This window comes from Eptatretus burgeri, chromosome 18 (genome assembly GCF_056783735.1).
Source record: "Eptatretus burgeri isolate ZD-2024b chromosome 18, Ebu_testis_v1, whole genome shotgun sequence".
NCBI classification, from domain to species: Eukaryota; Metazoa; Chordata; class Myxini; order Myxiniformes; family Myxinidae; genus Eptatretus; species Eptatretus burgeri.
Window position 1 is genome coordinate 4,128,857 of NC_140978.1, and position 27,829 is coordinate 4,156,685.

The 27,829-nt window shown below is 43.4% G+C and overlaps 1 protein-coding gene across 1 annotated transcript; it reads right to left on the bottom strand.

Annotated features, from left to right (window-relative positions):
- Positions 1 to 529: 529 nt before the first annotated feature.
- LOC147008494 (ras-related protein Rab-6B) lies at positions 530 to 27,753 on the bottom strand. The gene is made up of 8 exons (XM_085863611.1): positions 27,440 to 27,753; positions 23,156 to 23,214; positions 22,769 to 22,822; positions 22,434 to 22,539; positions 22,187 to 22,298; positions 21,590 to 21,683; positions 2,147 to 2,213; positions 530 to 1,212 (listed from the first exon to the last, which is right to left on the bottom strand). Exons 1-8 carry the CDS (start codon positions 27,507 to 27,509, stop codon positions 1,148 to 1,150), a joined length of 627 nt encoding a protein of 208 aa, XP_085719737.1. The 5' UTR covers positions 27,510 to 27,753; the 3' UTR covers positions 530 to 1,147.
- Positions 27,754 to 27,829: the final 76 nt, after the last annotated feature.

The following is a 27,829-nucleotide window of genomic DNA, read 5'->3' on the forward strand; positions in this document are numbered from 1 at the left end:
GGGTGATGGTTCATTATAGGGTCAGCATTAGTCAGAGGGGAGTGGCATGTTCAAGTCAAATGTGTTTTCGGCTAAATACAAAAGTCCCAAATTTGACTCAACCTAACTCCATCAAATAACAGTTGTTCCACACCGACAGTCGAAGTGTCACAGTGAAATATCAAAATTTACAGTACTACTACCAATCGTGCTCTGCAGCCTCAATTCAAACCATGGTGGACCAAATAAAGCAACAGATAACTGACATTCAGGAAGTGCTTACATCAATTTATTTCACATCTTACATCTTCAGTTGTTTGTTTTTTTCTCCATGAGCATGCATCAAGATGGATGAAGCTCAAAAAACCAATCACTACTTTTGCATACTTTTCCTATTCTGTTCCCCCATATCTTTGCTCCAAGTTATTGGCTCGTTTCGCTGAAAAATCAGCAGGAAAAGCTACCAAGTGCAGGGAATCTCTTCGTGAAGTGAATCGATGCAAATATAAGATTCGATTTTGAACTTCACACAAAAATCTAAGAGACTTCATTTGGCTGATCTGTAAAGTTTATTTTTGAACGAAATGTGTTTCATACGAAACTGCCACATGCACAAGTAAGAACAAACAAATAAATTAAATAATAAATTAATTATAAAAATTAAACAAACCAACAGTACAGCCAAAAACACACATGGTCTGATGGTGCGACATACTAGAATTACCAAGTAAATAAGTTATGTACATTAGCACGAAATCATAATTCCAAGAGAAACGAGCCACGATGTCTCAACACCGATTAATGTGCAAAATACGGATATGAAAAAAGTAATTTTCAATCCAAAGGTAAGCGTGGGCAGTGGGAATTTGAGCGAGAGCTGTGATGGGTCTGACCTGGGTGGTCTTGGTGCACCAAGCACATAATCCAAAGAGTTAGACGTCAAACAAAATGCAAAAGCATGTCAGGCCACGGTTTGTCTGCAATATATACGACACCTTGAATTATGTTCATTTTTGCTCCCGGCTCCTATATAACGGAAAAAAATTACCGGCAGAGCGACAAGCACCGACACTAAATGTGGGGTTCCATGGGAAAAGAGAGAAGGATAGGGATTGGGGATACAGAGGTGTAGGGTTTTGAAACCCAGGGTGCACAGAGAGATGGGATATCAGCAGGAGCAGGATGCCTCGTTCACTGGCGGTTCCTTTGGCTTTTCCAAATTGATGTCAATCACTAAGATTGAGAGGTCAAGGAAAAAGGAGCAAAATAGCTTTGGACAAAGGACCACATAACAATAATGTTTTGTTTTAAATTTGACCATGACCACATCCATAAACAGGAAGGCCTATCAATATTAGTCTTGATTGAAATTAAGTTTTTGAACCCAGTTTCTGTGATTTTATTCCCTGGAGGGAGGGAGGAAGGGGCTAAGGGCCCATGACTGGTTGTGAACATTTCCATTACATCACTGAAAATTTACCCTGGACAGGTTGTTGCTCAATTAGAGCAGGAATTTAAAACTTAGCCAGGGTATTGACACACAATGACATCTTCTTTAAAGGGTGATGTGGGATAGTTAACGTTTACAAGCAAATTGGCTTGACAAAATTCCCATCCAAACCCTTTGCTCACGAATCATGCAGGGTGGAATTCAGTCTCAAATCCCACATGTTTGCCCAATTGTCTACAAATGGCATTGTAGTTTTTGCAAAAAAAGTACATTGATGACTCTTCATGCCTTTGTCCTGCATGTAATTAATAAACAAGCTCCCCAGTGAACCTTATGTCAATGTAAAGAACAAACAAACAAAAAAGAAAACATATATATATATATATATATATATATATATATATATATATATTCAAAAATGCTAGTATTTGGAATAACCATCTTAACGTCCCCTCTGAAGGATGGCATACTCATTGATGCAGCATCCTGCCTCGAAGAACACGATGGTGACAGTTTAAAGTCCGGTCTGGAATTGAACCCAGATTAGATCGCTCAAAAGTGAGTGCGCTACCTCTGAGCTATCCTGTCAGCTCAGCTTCTGAAATGACAAACACAAAGGACCAAGTCATCACCTGAGGAAGCATCCATCATCTTATCATTCCAAATACATTTTAGAATGAACTTCATGCGATTAAAATAAACTCTTTGTAAGGATACTGTCTTCCTTGCTTTTCTCCTCGGCATTCTCCATCCCTGGCAAGGTGGCTGCAACACGCCTGAAGAGCTAAGACAGGTGGGTGGAGTTTTACAATTTTGGATTTGTCATTCCATTAAAAAAACATCACATCAATCTACTGCCAAATATGTCGACATCCCTTTAATGAAAGGTGTAAAAGAGAAGGAAAGAAAGACGAGGCTTATGAAACAGGTCACAACACGAATCAAATGTTAACAATCATTGCTAGTTCAAACCCCTCGCACCTCCTCCTTCACCAAATAATTCACCCCCCCCACCCCAGCAACCACACCTCCTCCCTTCCTCATCCTAATTTTCAGATAATTAAATTAGTGTTAGTATTGATTAGTATAGATCACGGTTGCAGTCTTAACTGAGTATTGTGCAAAATATTTTCATGCACCTGCATTCAAATATCATCAATGATAATCTGAGAAATTAACTGAACAGCCTTCACTGTGAGAGGAGGAGTATTGGGGATGGCGGGGGAAATTGGAGCAGCATCGATTTGTTATATGTGTATGGAGGGTGTTTTGGTTAGCCTGGCTCATTCTGCCTGGAAGAGCACCATGGTGACAGTTTAAGGTCCAGTCTGGAATTGAAAGTGCTGTTAAACGTGCTGACCTGCTCTGAGCTGCATTTTCTGGTTGTACCTCATCTCCTCTTTAAAAAAAACACACACACAAACACACACACACACATACACTACAATATGTTCAGACCATTGCACCCAAGACTGCTATCAGGATAGCATTATTGTTCACCTTTGATTCAAGTTGAAGAAAATGTTGAAACGCAGGTTGGTGGCGAGTAGTATGAAAATCGGGGTTCGAAGGCACATCAAATTAACATCGAAGTCGATGGGGAAAAGGAAGAATTTGCTCCCTTTTTCAATCAGTAAAAAGGGTTTCAAATTCCTCCCCTGCCCAAGGCTGACAGTGATACAGATGCAGGTGGAAAGGGACTGAATCTCCCTCCGGTATGCGTGCCAAGGTTGTACCCGTATCGACTGCATGACTACAAGGTGAGCAGATTCTGGTGCGATGGAACAACGTGGGTAACGGAAGTTGGCAAACTTCAATCACCCAATGGTTCTGGACCACATCCAATTAATATTTATTTATTTATTTTTAGACGTATGTACGGATATATGGGTGGAAGGATATTAGTAGTACGTTTCTGGGGCAAAGCAACTTGACCATTTTTTTTTTTTAAATAAAAAATCATTTTAAACAATCTTTCTCAAATATAGTAACTCATCAAAAATTGAAAAATAAGGTATTAGTTCGTCAACGGCTTCCTTGTCAGAGATGCCATAGAAAATATTTTCAAATACATTTACTCTTTCCAAATGTCTGATAATAGAACCAAGTAAAAATTAGACAAAAGAATGGAGAAAATCACAGCTCGTATTTAAACAGAAAACATAACAAACGTGAAAAATACCAAATTAATCTTATGGAAGAAATAACGAAATTAAAAGTAGATCAAACAACAATGATGTTGACCACAAATTTAAAACTTGGATCATCCCTCATCTAAAACCATCATTTTTACTTATTACTTTAACTCTTCCCTGGGGTTCTCTTCCCAACCCCACCACACCTCAGCCTCCCCAAATTTCCAGTCTTTCCTTCTTGAGCATTTGCTTCTCGATCCAATTACTCCGTACACCTTCAGTGGCAGAGGTAAATGCTGTAATTTCCTCTTAATTCTATCTTTCTTGTTGGATTGTAATTGTTTTTTTTTTCTTCTGGAGTTATTGCATATAAAAATCAACCCAAAATCTCTTCTCCAATTAAATCACATAATTTACAAGTCCAGGGGACCATGTCAAAAACATCAACATTTAAAAAGAGCTCATTAGTCCATGTTTTGGGACAACCTTTTTACCTCCACCACCGAAGGTGAAGGAGGTTACGTTTTCACCCTTCTCGGTCTGTCTGTTTGTGTAGAGGATATCTCAAAAAGTTGTGGACGGATCCCAATGAAATTTGATGGACAGGTTCGGTGTGTGACGAGGACGAACTGATTAGATTTTGCTGAAGATCCGGATCCCAGAATTTTTAAAGTGATTCTTCACCATTGAGAGATAGGACCAAAATGATATATAGCACAGTATCTCAAAAAGTTGCAGACTGATTCGGACAAAACTTGGTGTACATGTTGGGTGTTTGATCATGATTAGTTGATTCAATTTTGGTGAAGATCTGAATCTGAATCTGAATCTAGATACGAGAGTTATTTAATTTTTTTAAGTGATTCTCCACCAGCGAGAGATGGGGCCAAAAACGATATAGTACTGTTTAGCATGATATTTCAAAAATGTGCATTGGGCCCGATATTTTCTTGTGGATCAGGTATTACATGGCAGAGGTATGCGCTCCACCGAGAGCCCTTCTAGTTCAAAATGTGATTTCCATCTATACACGTATATTGTTGTATTTGATTTGTCAATACCATTTCATGCGATGTTTTTTTTTTGACCAATCAAGTATGCCACGAAAAATACACGTTTTACATCTCAATTAATTGTTAAATTTTTTGATTATTTCTAAGAAGAAGTGCAACTTTTGACAAAAAGAACAAGTACATTTGACATTCTGATCTGGTAATACATCTTTTGATGCGAGATTTACATCATGCATCAGAAGTCGTGAACGAATTTTAAACAAAAATGAGGTCGTCCCACGGTCTAAAGATTTGTTACCAAAAATGGCTCACAAATCTAAAAAAAAAAAAAACATACTTCGAAACTACCCGAGAGAAAGCTGGGGTGTGCTTCAACAAAAGAGTTGGAGGAACACACCATATCTGGTTTGGGTGTTTCTGAATATCGACAGGCAAGTCAAATTTTTAAGATGATATTTCACTATACATCATGTTGGGAAGGCGGGTGGGGGGGGGGAGAGCTGTGAGGGCTGTTACATATATAATATCTTGTTTGTTTCGTTCTGGCACCACAAGATAAACTATATTTGATAATAGCATCTATTACTATTGCTATCTCCACATGTGGGTGGGTTTCAAGAGGTGAAACAAAGACCTACCACATCTCAAAGTATCCACCTCCATGTGTGTGCGTGCGTGCGTGTTGCGTTATCCTATCGCTTGCTTGCATATCAACAGGAAATTGTCACTTCACATTTAAAGATATTTCTGGAATTTATGGATACTTGTACACTAGAAACACCCGCTCCATACAGGAGTAGCCAGGGGAGTGGGAGGGGACTTTTAGAAGGATTGGGGTTGTGGGGGGGGGTCAGGTCAGATCAGATCTGTGACTTGCTCCAGGTACCGTGTAAACCTGTACTAACCTATTCCATGGTCATGTTGTCGGTGACTAAAGCATTTGCCCCACCAAGTTCCTTGGTGAGGAGGGTGGACAATAAGCACACCCAGTAGGATGAAGATCAAAACCTGTCAAAGGGCGGAGGAGATCCTTGTGAGCCAACGGCTCACAGATAACCTTCCAGGGTCAGATTGCAGTACTGTGTGTCAGGGTGGTGCCGAGGTGTTGTCCACCAGACGCTGGTCTCCTTTGGGTTAACCTGAGGCGGTCCCTTCGGGTGGGTGCCTGTAATGTCCTATCCCAAAGAGACGATGATCACCTGTCTCTGTTATCATCTGAACTCAAGCGTTTCGACATTGGTATTGCAGCTCTCTCTGAGATTCAGAGCCCAGATTGCGGTGAGATCATGGCGGGCAGTTAAGCCTACTACTGATCTGGTCATTGTGATGGTTACCATTCCCAAGAAGTTGCTGTAGCTGTGTCCAATAAGCTGACTCCAATAATCGTTGAGGAAACATCGGTCAACGAGCGTATGAGACAAAGGATTCGTCACTCCTTGGGTGTCATTTCCCTGGTCTCTGTATTTGCTCAGACTGAGGCGAGTGATCTCACCGTGAAGGACGCATTCTTTGCCAAGGTCGAATCTGTGATTGATCAATGTCCCAGGCGAGATATTCTTCGAGTCATGTATACTCTTCAATGTATAAAGATACTCTTAGATCTATATCAATGGATACAAAAAGATACTCTTCAATGCATCGATTGGAACTGATAGGGATGCTTATTAGACGTGTTTTGGTCCCCATGGGTCTGGAACTGTGAACCAGAATAGCACTAAGTTCCTTGACTTTGCAAGAAGTCATGGACTTAGGGTGGCTGGTTCATTGTTTTAACACCCATAAGCTCATCACTGGACTTGGTATTCCAATGCTGGCGGTGTGGCAAAGGCAATTGACAATGTGCTCGTTGATGGTCACTGGAGGATGATCCAGAACTGCAGGGTCTACCGGAGTGCTCAGTTCCTCAATACTGACCACAGGCTTGTTACAGCAACTCTAAAGTTTCAGCTTAAATCCAGGAGAATGGTACCATCCCAGCCTAGGTTGGATGTTGGCAAGCTCAAGGATGAGAGGGTAGCCGAGGAGTTTGCAAACAGGCTGAGTGGAGAATTGGGGGGTCTGAGTGATTTGGGGGAGCCTGAAGAGTTGTGGAGTGCCTTCAAGACCACTGTCCTAGACGTTGCCGGTGGATGTCTTGGAACTTATTTGGGCGAAGAAGAATTTTGAATCTCAAGGCACACTTAAATACCATTGACTCGAGTCACAGGGTCAGGCTGAGTGGCAGAGCTGAGCTATTCAGGGAGCTGAGGCGTAAAACTGTACGTGTGGTAAGGGTGGACAAGAAGGCCTATGTGTGAGGAATCTGAGCATCGGTAGAATCTGAGGTAGAGCATCGGCTGTGGTCAAGTGATTCTCGTCCTGCTTTCAGGGGAATTCACGCATTGAATTTGGCCAAGCCCATCCCTCGGTGTACTGCAGTTAGAGCAGAGGGTGGTGGGCACTTGACAGTGGAGTCCGAAGTGAAGGCCCACTGGGCCGGTTACTTTGAGTGGCTGCACCAGGCTGATCCACCAGCTGTCGAGTTGGATGTCAGGGGTGTTACAATCCCGATTGCTGACCCTCCAATAAACTGTGATCCACCTTCCTTTGTGGAAACACAGGCTGCGGTGAACCGGTTGAAATGGGGTAAAGCTCCAGGGATCTGTGGCATCCATGCTGAACTTCTCAACGCTGGTGGAAATGCTGGACTCATGTTGCTGCATGCAATTCTGTGCTCTGCCTGGAACACAGGCATCATCCCAACTGACTGCAAAAGGGGCCTTGTTGTCCCGCTCTGGAAAGGGAAGGGTGATCGCCAGGACTGCAACAACTACCAAGGGGTGACACTGCTCTCAGTGCAGGCAAGGTCTTTGCTCAGATAATTATTGATATGATTCGCCACCATCTGCTTGAGCACTAGCACCCAGAGCAGTCAGGCTTTACACCAAAGAGTTCAACAATTGACCGTATCCTTGCCCTTCGGGTCCTCACAGAACGGAGATGAAAGTTTCGGCAGGGACTGTTTGCAGCCGATGTTGATCTCTGCAAAGTGTTCGATTCAGTGAATCAGGACGCCCTCTAGAGAATTCTTGGTCTTTGTGGGGTGCCACCAAAATTGATCAATCTGATGTCTGAGCTATACTCTGGAACTGAGAGTGCTGTGAGATGTGCTGCCATCTTCGACTTATTTGGAGTTATTACTGGAGTTCGTCAGGGGTGTGCCCTGGCCCCCACACTTTTCAGCACTTGTGTGGACTGGATTCTGGGGAAGATGTCAGAGAGATCAAGCTGCAGTGCATTGTTTGGGAATGTCAAGATCTCTGACCTTGATTTCGCAGTCATCATTGAAGAGACTCTCAATATCCTTTTAGGGGCCCTCGAGGTGCTGAATGAGGAGTTGGAACCGCTGGGATTACGGGTTTCCTGGGTCAAAACTAAGATCCAGGCTTTCAATGACATCTTGGATGCTGCTGTCCTGTCTGTGCCTGTTTGTGTTGAGCATGTTGAGGTCGTGGAGAGATTCACTTACCTTGGCAGTGATATTGATGTCTGCTGGCTGTGGGCCAGAGGTCAATGGACATCTGGGTCAGGCCTGGGGAGTCATGGATTCACTGGATCATGGGATGTGGTGCTGCCGGTACCTGTGCGGGAGGACGAAAGTCCGAGTCTTCAGGTCCTTGGTTACCGTTGGTCGGACTTTGTGTCTAACGATCGTTTGCTGAGAGAGACTCAAATGAGATTTGCTACCTGCATAGTCCATGAGCAACAGCTATGGCTGTATGGACATGTGGCTCGTTTTCCTGATGCTGATCCTGCTCACCAGATTCTCTCAGCGAGGGAGCCTCGTGAGTGGAGGAGGTCAATGGGCAGACTACGTGCCTCGTGGTTGCAGCAGGTTGATCAGCATCTCAAGGAGATGGGGATGGGCCAGGCATCTGCCTGGGGGATGGCCAGATGGAGGCCCCTGGTGTACCGGCAGAAAGCGGAAGCAGTGACGCACTGCTCCGGCGCATGCTCCCATACCTGATGTGACCTGACCTGACCGGGGGGGGGGGGGGTGGGGATCATGTGTGTGCATCTCCACCAGCCATTAAAATGCAGATGGTGGTGGGTTAACATTCTTCTTTACAGAAACAATTATCCCCACGCTGTTGTTAGGTTTGCCAGGGGAAGCTTGGCACAAGTCTTTCACAAACCAGTTGGCCAGGCCTCACATTCGACTCAGGTTAGAGCAGGAATTTGGAATTTGTTTAGGGTGCTGGTGGTAGCTTACCGACTCGACACAGATGTTTAATGTCCACCAACTCACAGTCGTGGCCAAAAATATTGTCACCCCTGCACTTTTTTCAAACAATGTACCATTTCTTCCCGAAAATTGTTGAAATAAAAATATATTTTGGTATCCACATACACTGATGAGCCAAAACATTATGACCACTGGCAGGTGAAGTGAATAACATTGATTATCTTGTTACAATTGCACCTGTCAAGGGGTGGGATATATTAGGCAGCAAGTGAACAGTCAGTTGTTGAAGTTGATGTGTTGGATGCAGGAGAAATGGGCAGGAATAAAGACCTGAGCGACTTTGACAAGGACCAAATTGTTATGGCCAGACGACTGGGTCAGAGCATCTCTGAAACGTCAAGGCTTGTGGGGTACTCCCGGTCAGCAGTGGTGAGTACCTCCCGACAGTGGTCCGAGGAGAGACAAACCACAAACTGGCGACAGGGTGTTGGGCGCCCAAGGCTCATTGATGCGCGAGGGTAACGAAGGCTATCCTGTCTGGTCCGAACCGACAGAAGATCTACTGTGGCACAAGTCACAGAAAAATTTAATGGTGGTCATGGGAGGAATGTGTAACAATCCACAGTGCATCGCACCCTGCTGCGTATGGGGCTGCGAAGCCACAGACCAGTCAGAGTGCTCATGATGACCCCTGTCCACCATCGAAAGTGCCTGCAATGGGCACGCGAGTGTCAGAACTGGACCTTGGAGCAGTGGAAGAAGGTCGCCTGGTCCGATGAGTCCCATTTTCCTTTAGATCACGTGGATGGCCGTGTATGTGTGTGCCTTTACCTGGGGAAGTGATGGCACCAGGATGCACTGTGGGAAGAGGACAAGTCTGTGGAGGGAGTGTGATGCTCTGGCCAATGTTCTGCTGGGAAACCCTGGGTTCGGCCATTCATGTGGGCGTCAACTTGATATGCGTCACCTACCTATCCATCGTTGCAGACCAGGTACACCCCTTCATGGCAATGGTATTCCCTGATGGCTGGCAGTGGCCTCTTTCAGCAGGATAATCTGCTCTGCTACACTGCACACATTGTTCAGGAATGGTTTGAGGAACGTGACGAAGTGTTCACGGTGTTGCCCTGACCTCCAAATTCTCCAGATCCCAATCCGATTGAGCATCTGTGGGATGTGCTGGACCGACAAGTCCGATCCACGGCGGCTCCACCTCGCAACTTACAGGACTTGAAGGATCTTCTGCTTATGTTTTGGTGCCAGATACCACAGAACACCTTCAGGGGTCTTGGCGAGTCCATGCCTCGGTGGGTCGGCGCTGTTTTGGCGGCACACGGAGGACCAACTGCATATTAGGCAGATGGGCATAATGTTTTGGCTCATCAGTGTATGTATTTCTCTGTTTTGCAGTGGAACAAAACAAAAAAAAGCTGAAAAAAATTAATAAAGCGAAGCTTCTTCCACACAGAAATCCTAAAATGGCCTGGACAATATTATTGGCGCCTTTTAGAAGTTGTTAGAAATAACTGAATTTCAAGCAGGTGATTCTCCTTTACTTTGGAAATGAACTCACTTTTGGTGAGGTGCAGGTGCCTGTAATATAAAAATCACTCAATAAATCAGTTTGAATAGAGAAAAGGAGTCATTCTGTGTACTGCAATGAACATGGAGAAAAGAAATAAAATCAGAGAATTGTCTGAGGTCAGACACAATATTGTAGCCAAGCATGGACAATTGCAAGGCTACAAGTCCATCTCCAGAAGCCTTGATGTTCCTGTGTCCACCGTACGCAATGTTATCAGGAAGTTTAAGGCCCATGGCTCTGTCGTCAACCTCCCTGGACGTGGCCGCAAGAGAAAACTAGATCGAAGATTGCAGTGAAGGATTGTTCAAATGGTGGAGAAAGCACCTTGATCAACTGCCAAACAGATTTAAGCTGACCTTCAGACACCAGGTACGATAGTTTCAACTCGCACCATCCGTCGCCAACTCAATAAAAGGGGGTTCTATGGTAGGAGACCTCGGAGGACCCCACTGCTGAGAGAGAGTCATAAGAAAGACCAACTGGAGTTTGCCAAAACACACCTAAACAAGTTAAAATCATTCTGGGAGAATGTCCTGTGGACAGATGAGACCAAATTAGAGCTTTTTGGTGAAGCACATCATCTTTATGTTTCCAGAAAAAAAAAATGAAGCCTTCAAAGAAAAGAACACCTTCCCTTCAGTCAAACATGTAGGAGGTTCAGTGATGTTTTGAGGTTGCTGTGCTGCCTGTGGCACTGGGTGCCTTGAATGTGTGCATGGCATCATCAAATAAGGAGATTACCAAGGCATTTTGGAGCGCAATGTTCAACCCAGTGACAGAAAGCTGGGTCTCCGTCGAAGGTCATGGGTCTTGCAGCAGGACAATGACCCCAATTACACACTTCAAAAAGCAGCTAGGAATGGTTCAAGATAAAATGCTGGACTGTTCTGAAGTGGCCAGCAATGAGTCCACATCTAAATCAGATTGAACACCTGGGGGGAGATCTGAAAACAGCAATTGGGAGAAAGCATCCTTCAAATATGGGACAACTGGAGCACTTTGCACAAGAAGAGTGGGTCAAACTACCGGTAGAGAGGTGAAGGAAGCTCATTCATGGCTTGAGGGAGTGCTTGACTAGTTATTTTGTCCAAAGGCTGTGTGTACTACCAAATATTCATTCAAGGGTGTCAATAACTTTGTTAATGCCATTTATTTTTATTTTCTGATTTTAAAGGTGTTATTAAGTTCTGAGTCAAAAACAAAGGTTCTGTAATATTAACAGTGAAATAAAGAATTGTGGACAAAAAAGACTTTTGTCAATTTCGACTTATGTTTCGAGAAAATTGTGAGTTATTTGAAAAAAACTGCAAGGGTGCCAATATTTTTGGCCACGACTATGTCGGCAGATGGGATGCCCAGTTTAACATCCATCTGAGGGATGGCACACATTGGTGAATCACCCTGCCTGTGAAACACTGGGATGACAGTTTATAGCTGGGTCAAAATTCAAACCCAGGCTGGACAGTGCATGACAAATGGGATTATGCATCAAATGAAGATCACAATTGGGCAGTGAGGTCGTTAGAAGCAATATCGCACGTCAAACTTAAAGCTATGGCCGGGAGAAATGACATATGAGGGAGGCCCCAAGATACGAGTCATTAAACAATCCATGTACATTTCACAAAATCATATGGCTAGAAAAATTGGACAGGCAGTGCAATACCGCATTCATGCATCAAGACTCATTTGAGCACCTTACCTGGAGGTCTCGCAATTTCAGATGGCTGGGATCGTTAGGCTGTGGGGAATGTGATAATATTGCCATAAAATGTCTCAAGGATGTCGGGTTTCCTCCAAAAAATTTTCATGTTCAACAACAGTAGTGACTGTTAAAAAGAGGTATTCATAACGTTGGAAAGAATCGACAGATTAATATGTGCGTAGTTATAATAATTTTTACTTCGGGTAGGTGTGGCCCACAAAACACCATGCTGAGCTATTTATTCACCTGAACACAGAGTTTGTCCAAGGTGGAAATCCCCCTTGGGAAGGGGGCAAGTTGAGTCACTTTAACCTCTTTGGCGTGACCCTCAGTTCCCCTGGCAAGTTTGGTTGACATTGGATAAGTAATGACCGAATGTATCGTGGTCAGACAGACAGACAGACACCAAATTGCATATTTAAGTTTGATATTCGTGAATCCGATTTGCATCCAACAACACAACAATTATGGTTAATCTTTTTGAAATTGCCACTCTTTTGTTTAAATGCTGAAAATTATGTATAAAAGACAATTTGAATTCAAGATTTTACACGAGCAACAGCAGGTTAAAAGTGCCCCGTGATAGCAGAAGTGAGTCACTGAAAACGCACGCACAGCGCATGTGTGAAAGGCCTCGTTAGCCTTCATATGTCATTTTAAAAGTCCCGTATTATTGAGGTATATCGAAGGGAGAACCATCCTTTCCAACATAAGTCATTGTATTTATATTAGTTGGGCAGATAACCCGGTTCCACAGGGCTGATGGAAAGGAATTTGTTCCCAATAAAAAGGAGTTTGACAGGAATGTCTTTTGACAGCATAATGGCAGGGACCCGTGGAAATTCCCCGGAATGCAAAATGTGACTGTGTCCTCAACCCCCTTCTTCTTCAAGTCCACATCCCACCCCTGCCCAACTCCAATAAGCATCAATTTCTTCCTTCTCTCCTCTTTCAATATATAGGGAGGTATATACTCTATTGGACTTTGTACCGGGCGTAGAGGCGTGCGCCTGTAATCTGGCTACTCGGAGGCTTGGGTTGGAGGATCGCTTAAAGACGGGTGCTCTGCGCTGGGCTGCGCTATGAGAGGGTGTAGGGCAGCCCGGACTCATAGCGAAACCCAATCCTTATTCCCTGTGTCGTAAGAGGCGACCAGGGTTGCTTCAGGAAGGGCATCTGGCGTAAAACCTGTGCCAAATCAGTATGCGGATCATAACGGATGATCGGCTGTGGCGACCCCTAACGGGAGCAGCCAAAAGAAGAACAACATGCTCTATTGGACTTTGTAGTTTCCTTTTGATTACAAATAGTTTCCTTCTTTATCGTTTCCTTTTGATAAAATATTTATCACACTCATCACAGGGTATTGTGAGTGTTCGGAGGTTAAATTTCACTGGAGTTGAATTTATGTTTGTGAGTAGAAAGTACGATTCCTTAATGTCTTTGTTACAGTGTAAGGTTGCTAGAGGGTTGGATTTCTTCAGTGTTGATTTTGTGTTTGTAAGTGTATGTTGTGATTTTTTTAGTCCTTATCACAATCACAATAAGTTATATTCACCATATTTAGATTGAAAAGTATCGTTTAAAATGATTTTCTAAGGCGTCTCTTGGAAGGATGCTGCTTTGGATTTAATATGTTCATTTTCAGTTTTAATGAGTTGCTATAGTTATGGAGAGAAAGATTGTTTAACATGATTGTTGGTAAAAATGATCAAGTTTCCATGCTCCAGAATCCATCCAAAAAAATGGCAATTTTTTTATTTTTGATGGTAATTTGTTGTTAGTGAGTCATTAGAGCTTGCTGACTTCCCTTACCCACATTGTTCCATCGCACCAGAGGCTGTTCAACTTGTAGACGTGCTATAGATATGGGTATGGCCCAGGCACACACGTGCACCAGAGCGAGATTCAGTTTCTGACACCTGAACACGTGGCAACCTTAGGTCAGGGACGAGTCACAAAACTTTAAAAATTATTTTTACAGAGTAAAACAGTGAGTGAATTATTTTTCCCATCGACTTCAATGAACATTTTATGTAGCTTAGAACACCTATTTTCCTTCTTCTCAAGTAACCTTGCAAACTAGGAAAGATACTGTCTTTGTCCTGCTTGTAATTGATACCCAGCTTGAGTCCTTCGTAGTGAAGACCATCTCTCAAACCAAAACAATAGTCCAAACGTTTGTGGTCGTCGACAGCTAGTGACAACAATATGTATCAACACAGTGAAAAATATTTTTCTGCATTTATTCTTTCATTTCAACTCCAAGTCAAAAAAACTACTCCCCTGGTGATGCCGAGTTGCATTTTGATAAATGCTTTATAATATAACCACACAAGTGCACACGATTCATTTATTTAAAAAACAAACAAATTAATCAAGTTCACGACGAAATTCGCAACTTGATAAATTATCCTTGTATATGATGATGAAATCACGAGGCTCTGTTGCCAGTTCTTGTTATCTCTGGCTCCCCTCCAATAGCCCAATAGCTCTATCATTGTTTTCAAGAGGTATGCTTTCAGAAAAAGAAGGACGACGCTATTGATCGTTACGACATCAAACACGACAAGGAATGGGACAAAAATCAATGCAGTACTCAAAAATAGCCGATTTAATGATGCATGCCCGATTAATAAAGTTACCAACAAGGATGTAAAGTTAAAAAAGAAAAAAAAAAATCAACATTGATCAAAACCTACAAATCAAAACTTTTTGAACTTTGACTTTGCATTATCTCCAAATTACATCAGAATAAAATAAACTACCAATACTTAAAAATACATATATTCTGGACAGTTGCATTATATTTCATAATGGAATGAACCCAACTCCAATGATCCACCTCGACATGGTATGAGAGATATCTCCCTCCCCTTCACTTTACTTCTGGAAGGTGTTTTGTGGTGCTTTATAGGCAGGATTTGGTACCCATCCTATCCTAAGCTTTACCTTTTTTGATGGCAGACCTGATTGCCAATAGGGTGATTAATTTGGCAAAATATAAATCGGTGACCGACAAGTTTTGTGGATGGAGCGACCATCTCTTGTTGAGCTATCATAAATATACATATTTGATTGAATGATAGTCATTTTGAAGGATCGAGTTATAAAACATATTCTAAAATTGAGGCCAAAGTGACAAACATCACAAAATGGCCAAAGTGACAAACAAATCACAAACATCATGGAACATGTCTTTCAATCCTGACAAATCTCACACTCTCACCATGTCTCTCCGAAAGGACCGTTTAGACCACCCCACCCCTCCCCCATCTACTTTCTCAACAATAATCACGAAGAAGTCTTCATTCGAGCTTCTGCATCTCACCATCTGCCATGATCTTTCCTGGGAAAGCCACACTTCCAACCTGGCCTCAAAAGCCAGTCGCCGACTGGGAATCCTCCATTGTGCAAAGTCCTTCCTTGGCCCACCTGAACTCCTGACCGCATATAAAGCTTTTGTCCGCAGCCTGATGGAGTACTGCTCTCCCCTCTGGGCTGGTGCTCCTGCCTCATACCTTTCTCGTCTTCATGCTGTGGAAACCAAGGCATTTAGAATCATTGGTATCTCCCACGATGAGGCTGTCTTTGGGCCTCTCACTCTCATACCGCAGGCTGGTCGGTGGTCTTATTGTCTGCGATATGTCCCCACTATATTTTTGCAGGGCGCTCAAGGTCCGCAACTCAAGTATTCGCGCAACTCAAGTATTGAGTTAGTTCATGAAAACAGAAATTGTACATGATGAAAAAGAACTGTGAATACTTCATGGAGTCAAAGAACTTTATCATTTGCCGTTTACAATCCCATCTGCCCTTGTTTAGATATTTGGCTTGGAAGTGATGGAATGGATCCAGCTTTGGGCTTTTTCTTCCTTTAGTTTTGTTTTCTGGCATCCTTGCATCATAATTTGCCTTCTCTTCATTAGTGATAGCTGCACTATTTCCTCTTGATGTTAGGGTGATAAACTAGCAAGAAAAATGGCCCCCAAAAAAATAAAAAGTGGCAACCAAATTGGCATTACTTTCTCGGTGGGGCTTTGTAGCTACATTGCAGCACCTTAAACAAGTTTCTTTAGAAGCTTAAAAGGCAAGAACCCATCTGTCATACGTGCTTCAGCCCAAGAGTTGGAAACAATTCACAAAAGAGATAAAATTATTCTAAAAACAAGCTCGAATGAGCTAAGATCCTCGTCTTCTGAATGATGATGTCATAAAAACGAATATGACGTCATTGTGATGTATCAGGTTTGCGATAAATTATCTGTGCTAATGCCCGGATAGATTCCAGCAAACAAAATTCAAACAGCTTGCCTAGTTTCGGAGATATTGGTATAGGCGATTTCCATTAGCGGCGATATTATGACGTCAACTTTTTTCTAGGAAGAATTTCTAAAATCGGAGATGGTTACTGCCTGCGCGTGGGCTTTCTGCATATACATGGCAAGTTTCACGAAGATCCGATGAAAACTCTGGGTTGTGAAACAAAAAAATGTCCAAAAATAGGAATGACGTAATAAAAATTGATATGACGTCATAATGATGTATCATATGTGCGGTAATTCATCTCTGCTAATGCTCTGTTCAATTCCCAAAAACAGAATTCAAAAAGCTTGCCTAGTTTGAGATAATTTTTTAGGCGATTTCCATTAGCGGAGATATTTTGACGTCATAACTTTTTTTCTAGGAGGAATTTTCTAAATCGGAGATGGTTACTGTTTGCGCAGGGTATTTCTACATATATATGCCAAGTTTCAGGAAGTTTCGATGAAAACTGTAGGCTGTGAAACAACCAAACAAAAAATGTCAAAAAATAGGAATGATGTCATAAAAATTGATATGATGTTATAGTGATGTATCATATGTGCGGTAATTCATCTCTCCTAATGCCCCGTTCGATTCCCGCAAACAGAATTCAAAAAGCTTGCCTAGTTTCGGAGATATTTTTTTGGAATGGAAGAGTTTTGAGGAAAATTAAGGTTCAAGCCTCCCCCATATAGGATAGGAGAGGGTTGTACCTATTGCAGGGCTTACAATTAGTGCTCCCAATTTTTAATAGTTCCGCAGGGTTTCTGAGGCCCATAGGAATACTAAACCACCACGCAAGTTTATCTTTTCCTGCCAATTTCTCAGCTGTATCTTGGCGTTGGCTGGGACTTTCAAAATGAGATTTTGCATCAATACATTAATCCCCTGGTTTGCACAAAGCATAGATTCCTGAGAGATTCGCGCAATAGCAATTTCACAGAAGGGGGCTCAGAAAGCATCGTGTTAATGAGGACACACGGATCGGATGTGCTAATTCCAGGGTAGACGAGCTACCTTCGGGGACATAAGGATGAGGCATATTAACTGTAATAACATCAAAACATGAATGTACACTCGGCAATTAAACTAATAAATATTAGTAATTAAAAATATATATAGATTTTGTATATTTACCAATCGTCACCCAAGCCTTTTGGTTAGATTTCCAGATGACAGGTGGGTGATCTTTTGTATAACCAGGGGTTAACAAAAAAACTTTTTAAAATTCGGTTCTCCAATGAGTAGCAGCAGAAATGGTTTGGTACTCATGAAAAAAAATGTTGTCAGCTTCGAGCACACTCGTCTGCTTTCCCAATCACCACTCTGATTTTTAATGCACCTCTCAGCTTTGTATGCATCTTACTCCTCTGGTAAGCGGTCTCAGAACGTCCACTCCAGTCAAGACACTCACAAACCGCTGTAGTTTTTGTTCTGCATGCTCCTGAGCCTCCTCTTCTTCCTCTTCCCGCCGGTGTTCTCCTTAGATCTTTTTTTTTGTTGTTATCGTATAAGGTACAAGTTATAATACTGTTGCGAATCTGGAAGCCATGAGCACTCAACATACAGGTCCTATAGCTGTTATTTTGATAAGTAAATGTGGATAGATAGCTCCCCGTCCCGTGTCTAATGGGTAATTAAATGTTCATGTGCTGTGAAGTTATTTTAATAGTCAGGGTTTTCTTTTATTTTTATCCCACCATCAACTACAACAACACGCCTTCACCTCGCTTCCTCACACTGGCGCCATTGTTTGCGTGCGTGTCAGCACGTACGTGGACAGAGCACACGCAGAATACAGTTCCTCTGGCTGTTTGGTGGGCAGAGTCGGGGAGGAGCCTCGTGACGGTGGAGAAGGCGGTCCGCGTGACGTCACCATGCCCCCCCCCCGGGCCAATCGACGGACTTGCTGCTCGTTTTGGCCAGTGACAGGGCGCCGAAAGATTGTGCGCGCCAAAACCGTCCAGCGAGGGAGAGCGGAGGCATCCTCCCCGGAGACAGGGTGAATAAGGGTGCGGCGCGTTCAGACCGAAATCCTCTTCCTCCTCTTCCTCCTCCTCCTCCTCCTCCTCCTCCTCCTCCTCAAGATCAAGATCTCGAGCCTGAGAGACACGATCCCCCACCAGAGCCGCAAAGGTTGCGCGCCGTGTCTATGTAGATACTGAGGAGAGGTTTGGTGGCCAGGACGATGGGTGAGCGGAGCTGAGGAGGCCGCTCGCGGCTCGCTGGTGTCTGGATTCGGCTCGCCTCTCGCTGGTGCCAGGTTCGAATCAGCTCGAAGACCACAAGAGGTGGACAGGTCCGAGACAGGCCTCAATAAAGACCACTTTGGGTCCGTTTCGTGTGTGTGTGTGTGTGTGTGTGTGTGTGTGTGTGTGTGTGTGTGTGTGGTGCCAGTCAATTAAGTAGCAATTGTTTAAGTGCCTTGCTGTACATATGTGCATCTCTTTATTCGGATAGCTCTGCTTCTTGCGTGCTCCCCTGCCCCATTATAAATAAACCCATGTGTTAAATGTATCGGTTCATTTTGTGTTTCTTTTCTTGGTTTAACACGGTGCATGTTGGAGAATTAGCCAGGCTGTTGCCGCTGTAACGGGACATTTGGACCGACGGAAGCTCGGTGACCGTCTGCTCGGGTCGCACACGGTTCGAGCACACTCACGGCTCGTTCCGTACGGGCGCCGTCGAGGGTGAATTTCCCCGGTAGTTGGACGATGTGGGTCTTTCGGTAAATTGAAATTGGCAATTGACCCTAACCCACGTGGTCAACCTATTGGTGAACTTCGGTCCGATAAGGGACCTGTCGGCTCCGGAGTTATCCTGGGTGACGACCTATAAAGTCCGGGTGATCGGTGGAGCAGACTGCTGCTCCATCTAGCGGTCGTGCTTGCCGCTGACGCCCGGCCCCGCAACAATACAACTTTTAATCTTTTATTTATAATCTTAATTTTTGAAATCACAGTATATCAGAATTATCACGGAGGAATCTTATCTGCACTAGATGAGAAAACCTTCCATCAAAAGCCTCTGTTGTGCTGGTATGCTTCTGAGCTGAGCATCTTTGAAGTACGTATTTAGATTTTTTTTTACCATGCATGAGTACCTGAGTACCAGTTATGTGAACCCCTGTGTATAACCCTTCATAGCCCATGGTGTTTAAGAATGGAACACAAGAAGGGGCTTTAACTTCAAGTCTCGTGTAGCATGGCTGCCGAGGAGTGTCAGGCAGAGCCAGAGGCATGCCGCATTTCCTCAAGAAATCAACATACAGGACGGCAACCTCTTCCAAAAAAGACCGGTTCCATCCACATTAAAAACTAGCTTGCCTGGCATTAAAAACTAAAAAAAAAAAAAAAAACATTAAATGCCAAACTTCCACAAGGGCCTTCAACTTAGACGGCAATTCAGCTGCTGTCTGCTCTTCCACACCTTCGGTGGCAGAGTTAACTACACCAACTTACACCCTTTGCCCAATTCATCTTTCTTTTTCCTAGCAAAATTGGCATTCATGGAAGAGCAAGAACATGGAGGATATGTCCTAACGGTGAGGACACTTGGCAAGAGTTGGACACAAAAAGCAAGGAAAAAAAAGAGAGATAGAGATAGAGATAGAGATAGAGATAGAGAGAACGAACAATTAAAATTGCAAGTCACAGGATTGTATTAGGAAAGTTTAATAGGTAGGGGGAGGGGAGCAGTAAAGATGGTGGGAGATGATATTAGATGGTAGTATACCACCTGCTTGAAGCCCTGGAGGTAAGACAAGGATAGAATCTCTGGAAGGCTATTCTACAGAAGGGCGAAACAAGAGTTGAGGTGTGTAGTCAGCAGGATTTTCGAGGTTTCAGCAGGAGGGTTACTGGAAGAACACATGCATTGCTGAGTTGTTAGAGATGGTCAGGGGGCAGAGGGAGCTAGCTGGAACAGAGATGGTAAACCTGCCTGTGTTGTGACAGCAACAGGTCTTGTGTGTTGGTCTCATCATGGGAGATTCCAATAATGTTGAAAGTTATAAACTCCAAAGAGTCCAGGAGAGACAGATGTGATGCTGGCGTGCCAGCCTATACTGGAGAGCAGTACTCCATTGAGCTATAGACATAGGCTTTGGAGACTGAATAGCTCTGATTTTTCAAGAAAAGAATTAGGATGGAAGATGCCAGTCCGAGTCTGTCTTTGGAGATCTGCTTTGGTTTATGTTCAACGCAGGAAAGGTCATAGCTGATGATGAGGCCAAGATGTTCAAGAAACTGAACCTATTTCAGTGGCTGACCATGGAAATAGATAGGTGGGGTATTTTGATGATCCTTCTGGAGCGACAGCATGAGACTGAGATTTTCCAGGAATGAAGGATGTTCCATTTATTAGACCAAAATTAATCATTTTCAGATCAGCAGAGAGTGACATGAAGCTGCTTCTGCTCATCAGTAGGATGTGTTACCACACAACACAATGAGGAGACGTCTACTCAGAGGACGAGAGGATTTTCCAGTGTATCAAAATCTTGTCCGGTAATGTATAATAAAAATGTACTCCTTGTGGGCAATTAATTATCCTTAGCTATACCATCTTTATAGATTCCTGGTGTTGGCTTGATGGTTAGGGAGGTGGGCTTGGGATCCCAGGATCCTGAATTCAAATCCCACTTCAGCTGCTGAATTAATACGAGGTGGGGTTGACTCCGCCTGTCATCCTTCCAAGGTTGGCAAAATGAGTGCCTGCTTGCTGGTATCCTGGGTTGGAGTGGCGACCCGTCCAGGATTGTGCCCAATAGTCAAGGAGACTGCCGAGGCAGCACCAATGCTCTGCACAGAATATGGTCCCGATGGATGGATACCATCTTTATACTCTGCATTTGCTCCACCTCCTTTGCTCCAGCCATATTATCACTCTACCTCCTTTGGATACATCACTCCTGGCACTCAATGCCTGCACAGTCCTGGATGAAGACTATCAAGTCGTCAGAATGTTGGACCCCGAGCCTTGCCTGCTGAGAAACTACACCGTTTGGTGGTACCTTCAGTTTTGATGACGGATCTTTCCAACAACAACCAGTTTTTAGCGATCGTAATGCAAATGCTTCAATTAAACTACAGCTTATAAAGAAAACATTGTTTTTTTTTGAAGAACCCAAAACAAATATACCAGATACAAAGGGTTGCAAAGTATTCAAATAATGAGCATGGGAGAAATACCTGCTTAACATTGTATCCGGTCTTAGCACTTGTCTCAATAAACATGACGCTCAGCTCACGTGCACGCTGTTCACCCTCCTCCGTAGCAATCTGCCTGCAACGAAGGTCAAGGGTCAATAGGAAAGATTCAGCTTTTACTAAAACCAGCAGGTTAAGGAAAATGTGTGGCTGACATTGGGTGCTTACACTTGAAAACTACAAGGGCACTCGGTGGAGCGCATACCTCCACCACGTAATGCCTGATCCACGAGAACATATCGGGCCCAATACATTTTTGAAATATCGTGCTATATTTCGTTTTTGGCCCCATCTCTCAAAGGTGAAGAATCACTTTTAAAATTCTAGTAGTCGGATCTGGATCCGGATCTTCACCAAAATCTAATCAGTTCGTCCTTGTCCACACGCAACCTACCCACAAAATTTCATCCGGATCCGTCCACAACTTTTTGAGATATTCTGTACACAGACAGACAGACAGAGACAGACAGACAGACAGACAGACAGACAGACAAAAAGGGGTGAAAACATAAACTCCTTCACATTTGGTGGTGGAGGTAATGAGGCAACATATCTAATCCTGAAACAACAAAAAGATACCTCTTGTCAGCAAGATCTGTCTTATTCCCAACCAGCATGATTATGACGTCGCTGCCACGTTCGGTTCGCACATCGTCAATCCACTTGGCAGTTTGTTGAAATGAGTTTACATCTGCAGATGACAGTTTACGTAGCAGACAGACACAACGATTGGTACCTTCCACGCGTGAATGAGAAAATAAAGATGTGCAAATTCACGTAAGAGGTCACAGAAGGCATAAAGATGCCAAAACGCTTATCGTCTCACTGGTGATGTCATAGACGACCACAGCAACGGTGGAGTCACGTATATAGCTGGGAATGAGCGAGCGGAAGCGCTCCTGTCCCGCAGTGTCCCAAAGTTGCAACCGCACCTGCATGGGTCCCGGAAGATTCACAAGTGGAGGTAGATGATGGGAAGAGGAAAATAAACAAAATGATGCACAAAGGATATAGAACAGTTTTGTTTTGTTTTGTTTCGAAGGAAGAAGAAGAGGAAGAAAAACATAAAATAAAACCACGAGGTTTGATTCACTGTTCTTGCTATTGTGAGAACAAACCACCGATTATAATCTGCCAAACCATATTCAATACGATACTCACGGTGCGGTCCTCCAGGTACATGGTTTTGGAGAGGAAGTCAATGCCAATAGTGGCCTGCACGGAAGAGTATGAAGGAAAACAGTGATGACAAATGTCAAGATCGAAAAAGTCCGTCAAACTAAAAATGGACAATCTGGTCAAAAAGTCAGGTGCTTCAAAATGACGTCACGTTTGGCAGGAAAAGTGTTCGTATTTGTGCCACGTCAATAGTTCAAGGACATTTACTATACTTTCCCTTTCCCTTAAAATCATAAAGAGGTGAAATTTTTTTTATTTTTTTTTTTGCAACATTGCTCATTACAATTGAGACGTCAAGCAAATGATAATTGATATTTATCCCCAGCACAAGCTATGCCATTGAAAACATACAACTTCAGACTTGCATACCTGATAGGTATTGTCAAAGCTGTCGTACATGAATCTCGTGATGAGGGAGGTTTTACCAACTGAGAGAGAGAGAGAGAGAGAAGAGATGTTAGGGGATCTGAATTGAATTGGCAAAAAGAGGAAAGGAATATTTTCAGTGAATATTATGAACATGACACATCGAGTAACGTGAACCCCCATTGTATTGTATATAGTATAGCGAACGATGACGTCAAATGCTACATCGTCAGCAAGGAGAGAAAGTGTATTTAAGCTCGGAAGTTTGCTAGATCGTTTATGGAAACTTAATGCCCACAAGTTTTTGTTAAATGTGAAAGACACATTGTGGTTTCCCTCTGTTCTAAAGATTTGACTGCCGATGACGTCATCATCCGTTCAATGCAATTTTATGGTGACAATTGTTTTGTCATTCCTTTTGGATAACTTTTGAACTCTTGTATCCAAATATTACGTCATACCGTACAATCTTCGGTACGTGATATCTGGGGAGAAATGATGGTGGAGGGAAATGATGAACGAATATATCAATGGAAGGGGAAGGGGGGGGGGCAGAGGGTATAAAGATGGAGATTGGAAATCAAAGGGAGGGGACGTAGTGGGTGGAAACGAGCATTTCAATCCTACCTGGTGCTCTCGTCTACCTGCCAGGTTTAATGGGGAGGAGGGGGGGGATCAATTGTAGGGATTCTAAATCACCATCCGCGACCCACTTGCTATCTTAGCTTGAGGTAGGCGTTCAAGCAAGCATCCTTTTAAGTCACCATCGTTCCTACCTGATTTGCAGACTACCATGAGCCCCCTGAAATGATGCACCAGGTGCACAATGGACCATGCTTTAAAAAGGACTTCAAATGAATGATGGTGCAGAGAAAGTGTACATGAACGTTCCACCGACTCCATCATGCATCTTTAATCGAGACGGATGCAGAGGAGCCATGAGCAACCGGGAGACGCCCTTATAGCTGCGGGCATGCCGCCACGGATCTCCCCCGTCCAAAATCACCACCAAGACCATCACCGAGCCCCGTCAATCGCCGCGAATATATATATATATATATATATATATATATATATATATATATATATATATATATATATATATACATATACATATGATCACTATGACGTCAATGAAATAAAAAATAAATAAATCACCCGCTATGTCCACATTATAATTATGTACGTACACGTACGTACATACCGACGGTTATAATGCGTGTACATACATACCCACGTTATAATGTGTGTAGTACGTCCATACCCATGGTTATAATGCGTGTAGTACATACATACCCACGGTTATAATGCGTGTAGTACGTACATACCCACGGTTATAATGCGTGTACGTACATACCCATGGTTATAATGCGTGTAGTACGTACATACCCATGGTTATCATGCGTGTACGTACATACCCACGGTTATGAGTGTACGTACATACCCACAGTTATCATGCGTGTACGTACATACCCACAGTTATAATGCATGCACGTACATACCCACAGTTATAATGCATGCACGTACATACCCACGGTTATAATGTGTGCACGTATGTACATACCCACGGTTATAATGCGTGCACGTACATACATACCCACGGTTATAATGTGTGTACGGACATACATACCCACAGTTATAATGTGTGTACGGACATACCACGGTTATAATGTGTATGTACATACATACCCACGGTTATAATGCGTGTACGTACAGATGTACCCACGGTTATAATGCATGTACGTACGTACATACCCATAGTTATAATGCGTGTACGTATATACCCATGGTTATAATGCGTGTACGTACATACATACCCACGGTTATAATGCATGTACGTACGTATATATCCACGGTTATAATGCATGTACGTACATACATACGGTTATAATGCGTGTATGTATGTACATACCCACGGTTATAATGTGTGTACGTACGTATATATCCACGGTTATAATGCGTGTACGTACATACATACCCACGGTTATAATGCATGTACGTATGTACATACCCACGGTTATAATGTGTGTACGTACATACCCACGGTTATAATGTGTGTACGTACGTATATATCCACGGTTATAATGCGTGTACGTACATACATACCCACGGTTATAATGCATGTACGTATGTACATACCCACGGTTATAATGTGTGTACATACGTATATATCCACGGTTATAATGCATGTACGTACATACATACCCACGGTTATAATGCGTGTACGTACATACCCACGGTTATAATGCGTGTAGTATGTACATACCCACGGTTATAATGCGTGTAGTACGTACATACCCACGGTTATAATGCGTGTACGTACATACATACCCATGGTTATAATGCGTGTAGTACGTACATACCCATGGTTATCATGCGTGTACGTACATACCCACGGTTATGAGTGTACGTACATACCCACAGTTATCATGCGTGTACGTACATACCCACGGTTATAATGTGTGTACGTACGTATATATCCACGGTTATAATGCGTGTACGTACATACATACCCACGGTTATAATGCATGTACGTATGTACATACCCACGGTTATAATGTGTGTACATACGTATATATCCACGGTTATAATGCATGTACGTACATACATACCCACGGTTATAATGCGTGTACGTACATACCCACGGTTATAATGCGTGTACGTACGTACGTACCCACGGTTATAATACGTGTACGTAAGTACCCATGGTTATGTGTGTACGTACGTACATACCCACGGTTATGTGTGTACGTACGTACCCACGGTAATCGTGCGTGTACGTACGTACATACCCACGGTTATAATGTGTGTACATACGTACATACCCAGTTATCGTGTGTGTACGTACGTACGGTTATGTGTACGTACGTACCCACGATTATAATACGTGTACGTACGTACCCACGGTTATAATACGTGTACGTACGTACCCATGGTTATAATAGTGTACATATGGTTATAGTGCGTGTACGTACATACGGTTATAATGTGTGTACGTACATATCCACGGTTATAATGTGTGTACGTACGTACCCACGGTTATAATGTGTGTACGTACATACCCACGATTATAATGTGTGTATGTACATACCCACGATTATAATGTGTGTACGTACATACCCACGGTTATAATGCGTGTACGTACGTACCCACGGTTATCGTGTGTACGTACGTACCCACGATCATAATGTGTGTACGTACGTACCCACGATCATAATGTGTGTATGTACGTACCCACGTTATAATGTACGTACATACGTACCCACGGTTGTATTGCGTGTACGTACCCACGTTATAATGTACATACATACGTACCCACGGTTGTATTGCGTGTACGTACATACCCACGGTTATAATGTATGTACGTACATACCCACGGTTATAATGTGTGTACGTACGTACCCACGGTTGTGTGTGTACGTACCCATGGTTATGTGTGTACGTACGTACATACCCACGTTTATGTGTGTACGTACATACCCACGGTTATAATGTGTGTACGTACGTACCCACGGTTATGTGTGTACGTACGTACCCACGGTTATGTGTGTACGTACGTACCCACGGTTATTGTGCGTGTACGTACGTACCCACGGTTATTGTGCGTGTACGTACGTACCCACGGTTATTGTGCGTGTACGTACGTACCCACGGTTATTGTGCGTGTACGTACGTACCCACGGTTATAATGTGTGTACGTACGTACCCACAGTTATGTTTGTACGTACGTATGTACCCACGGTTATAATGTGCACGTACGGTTATAATGCGTGTACGTACGTACCCACGGTTATAAAGTGTGTACGTACGTACCCACGGTTATAATACGTGTACGTACGTACGGTTATAATGCGTGTACGTACGTACCCACGGTTATAATACGTGTACGTACGTACGGTTATCGTGCGTGTACGTACGTACGGTTATAATGCGTGTACGTACGTACCCACGGTTATAATGCGTGTACGTACGTACGGTTATCGTGCGTGTACGTACGTACCCACGGTTATAATGCGTGTACGTACGTACCCACGGTTATAATGCGTGTACGTACGTACCCACGGTTATATTGCGTGTACGTACGTACGGTTATCGTGCGTGTACGTACGTACGGTTATAATGCGTGTACGTACGTACCCACGGTTATAATACGTGTACGTACCCACGGTTATAATGCGTGTACGTACGTACCCACGGTTATAATGAGTGTACGTACGTACCCACGGTTATATTGCGTGTACGTACGTACGGTTATCGTGCGTGTACGTGCTCGTGCCGCCGACTCACCGCTCTGTTCGCCGAGAAACACCAATTTGAATTTCCGAAGCGGATTCCCAAAATCGTTGTTCGCAGTCATCCTCGTAACCTGGTGCACGATCGTTCTAACCTTCGGACGAGCAGGGACAACGAGCCGTCGGGTTCCAGACACAGCGGGATAACAGGGGATGACGTCGGGAAAAAATATCCACGGGTTGTGAATTGTATTATTTTATTATTATTATATTATATTATATCTCGCTCGCCGCTCCCTTTACTCTGCCGCAGCAGCACGGAGTGTGACGTCAGAGCCTCGCTCCCCCGTCTCGCCGGACCACGTGATCTCTCGTCGAATCAATCCAGCCCTTCGTTCTGTATTCCGTGGCTTTAATCATTCTCGTTTTTCCATTGCCCACAGAG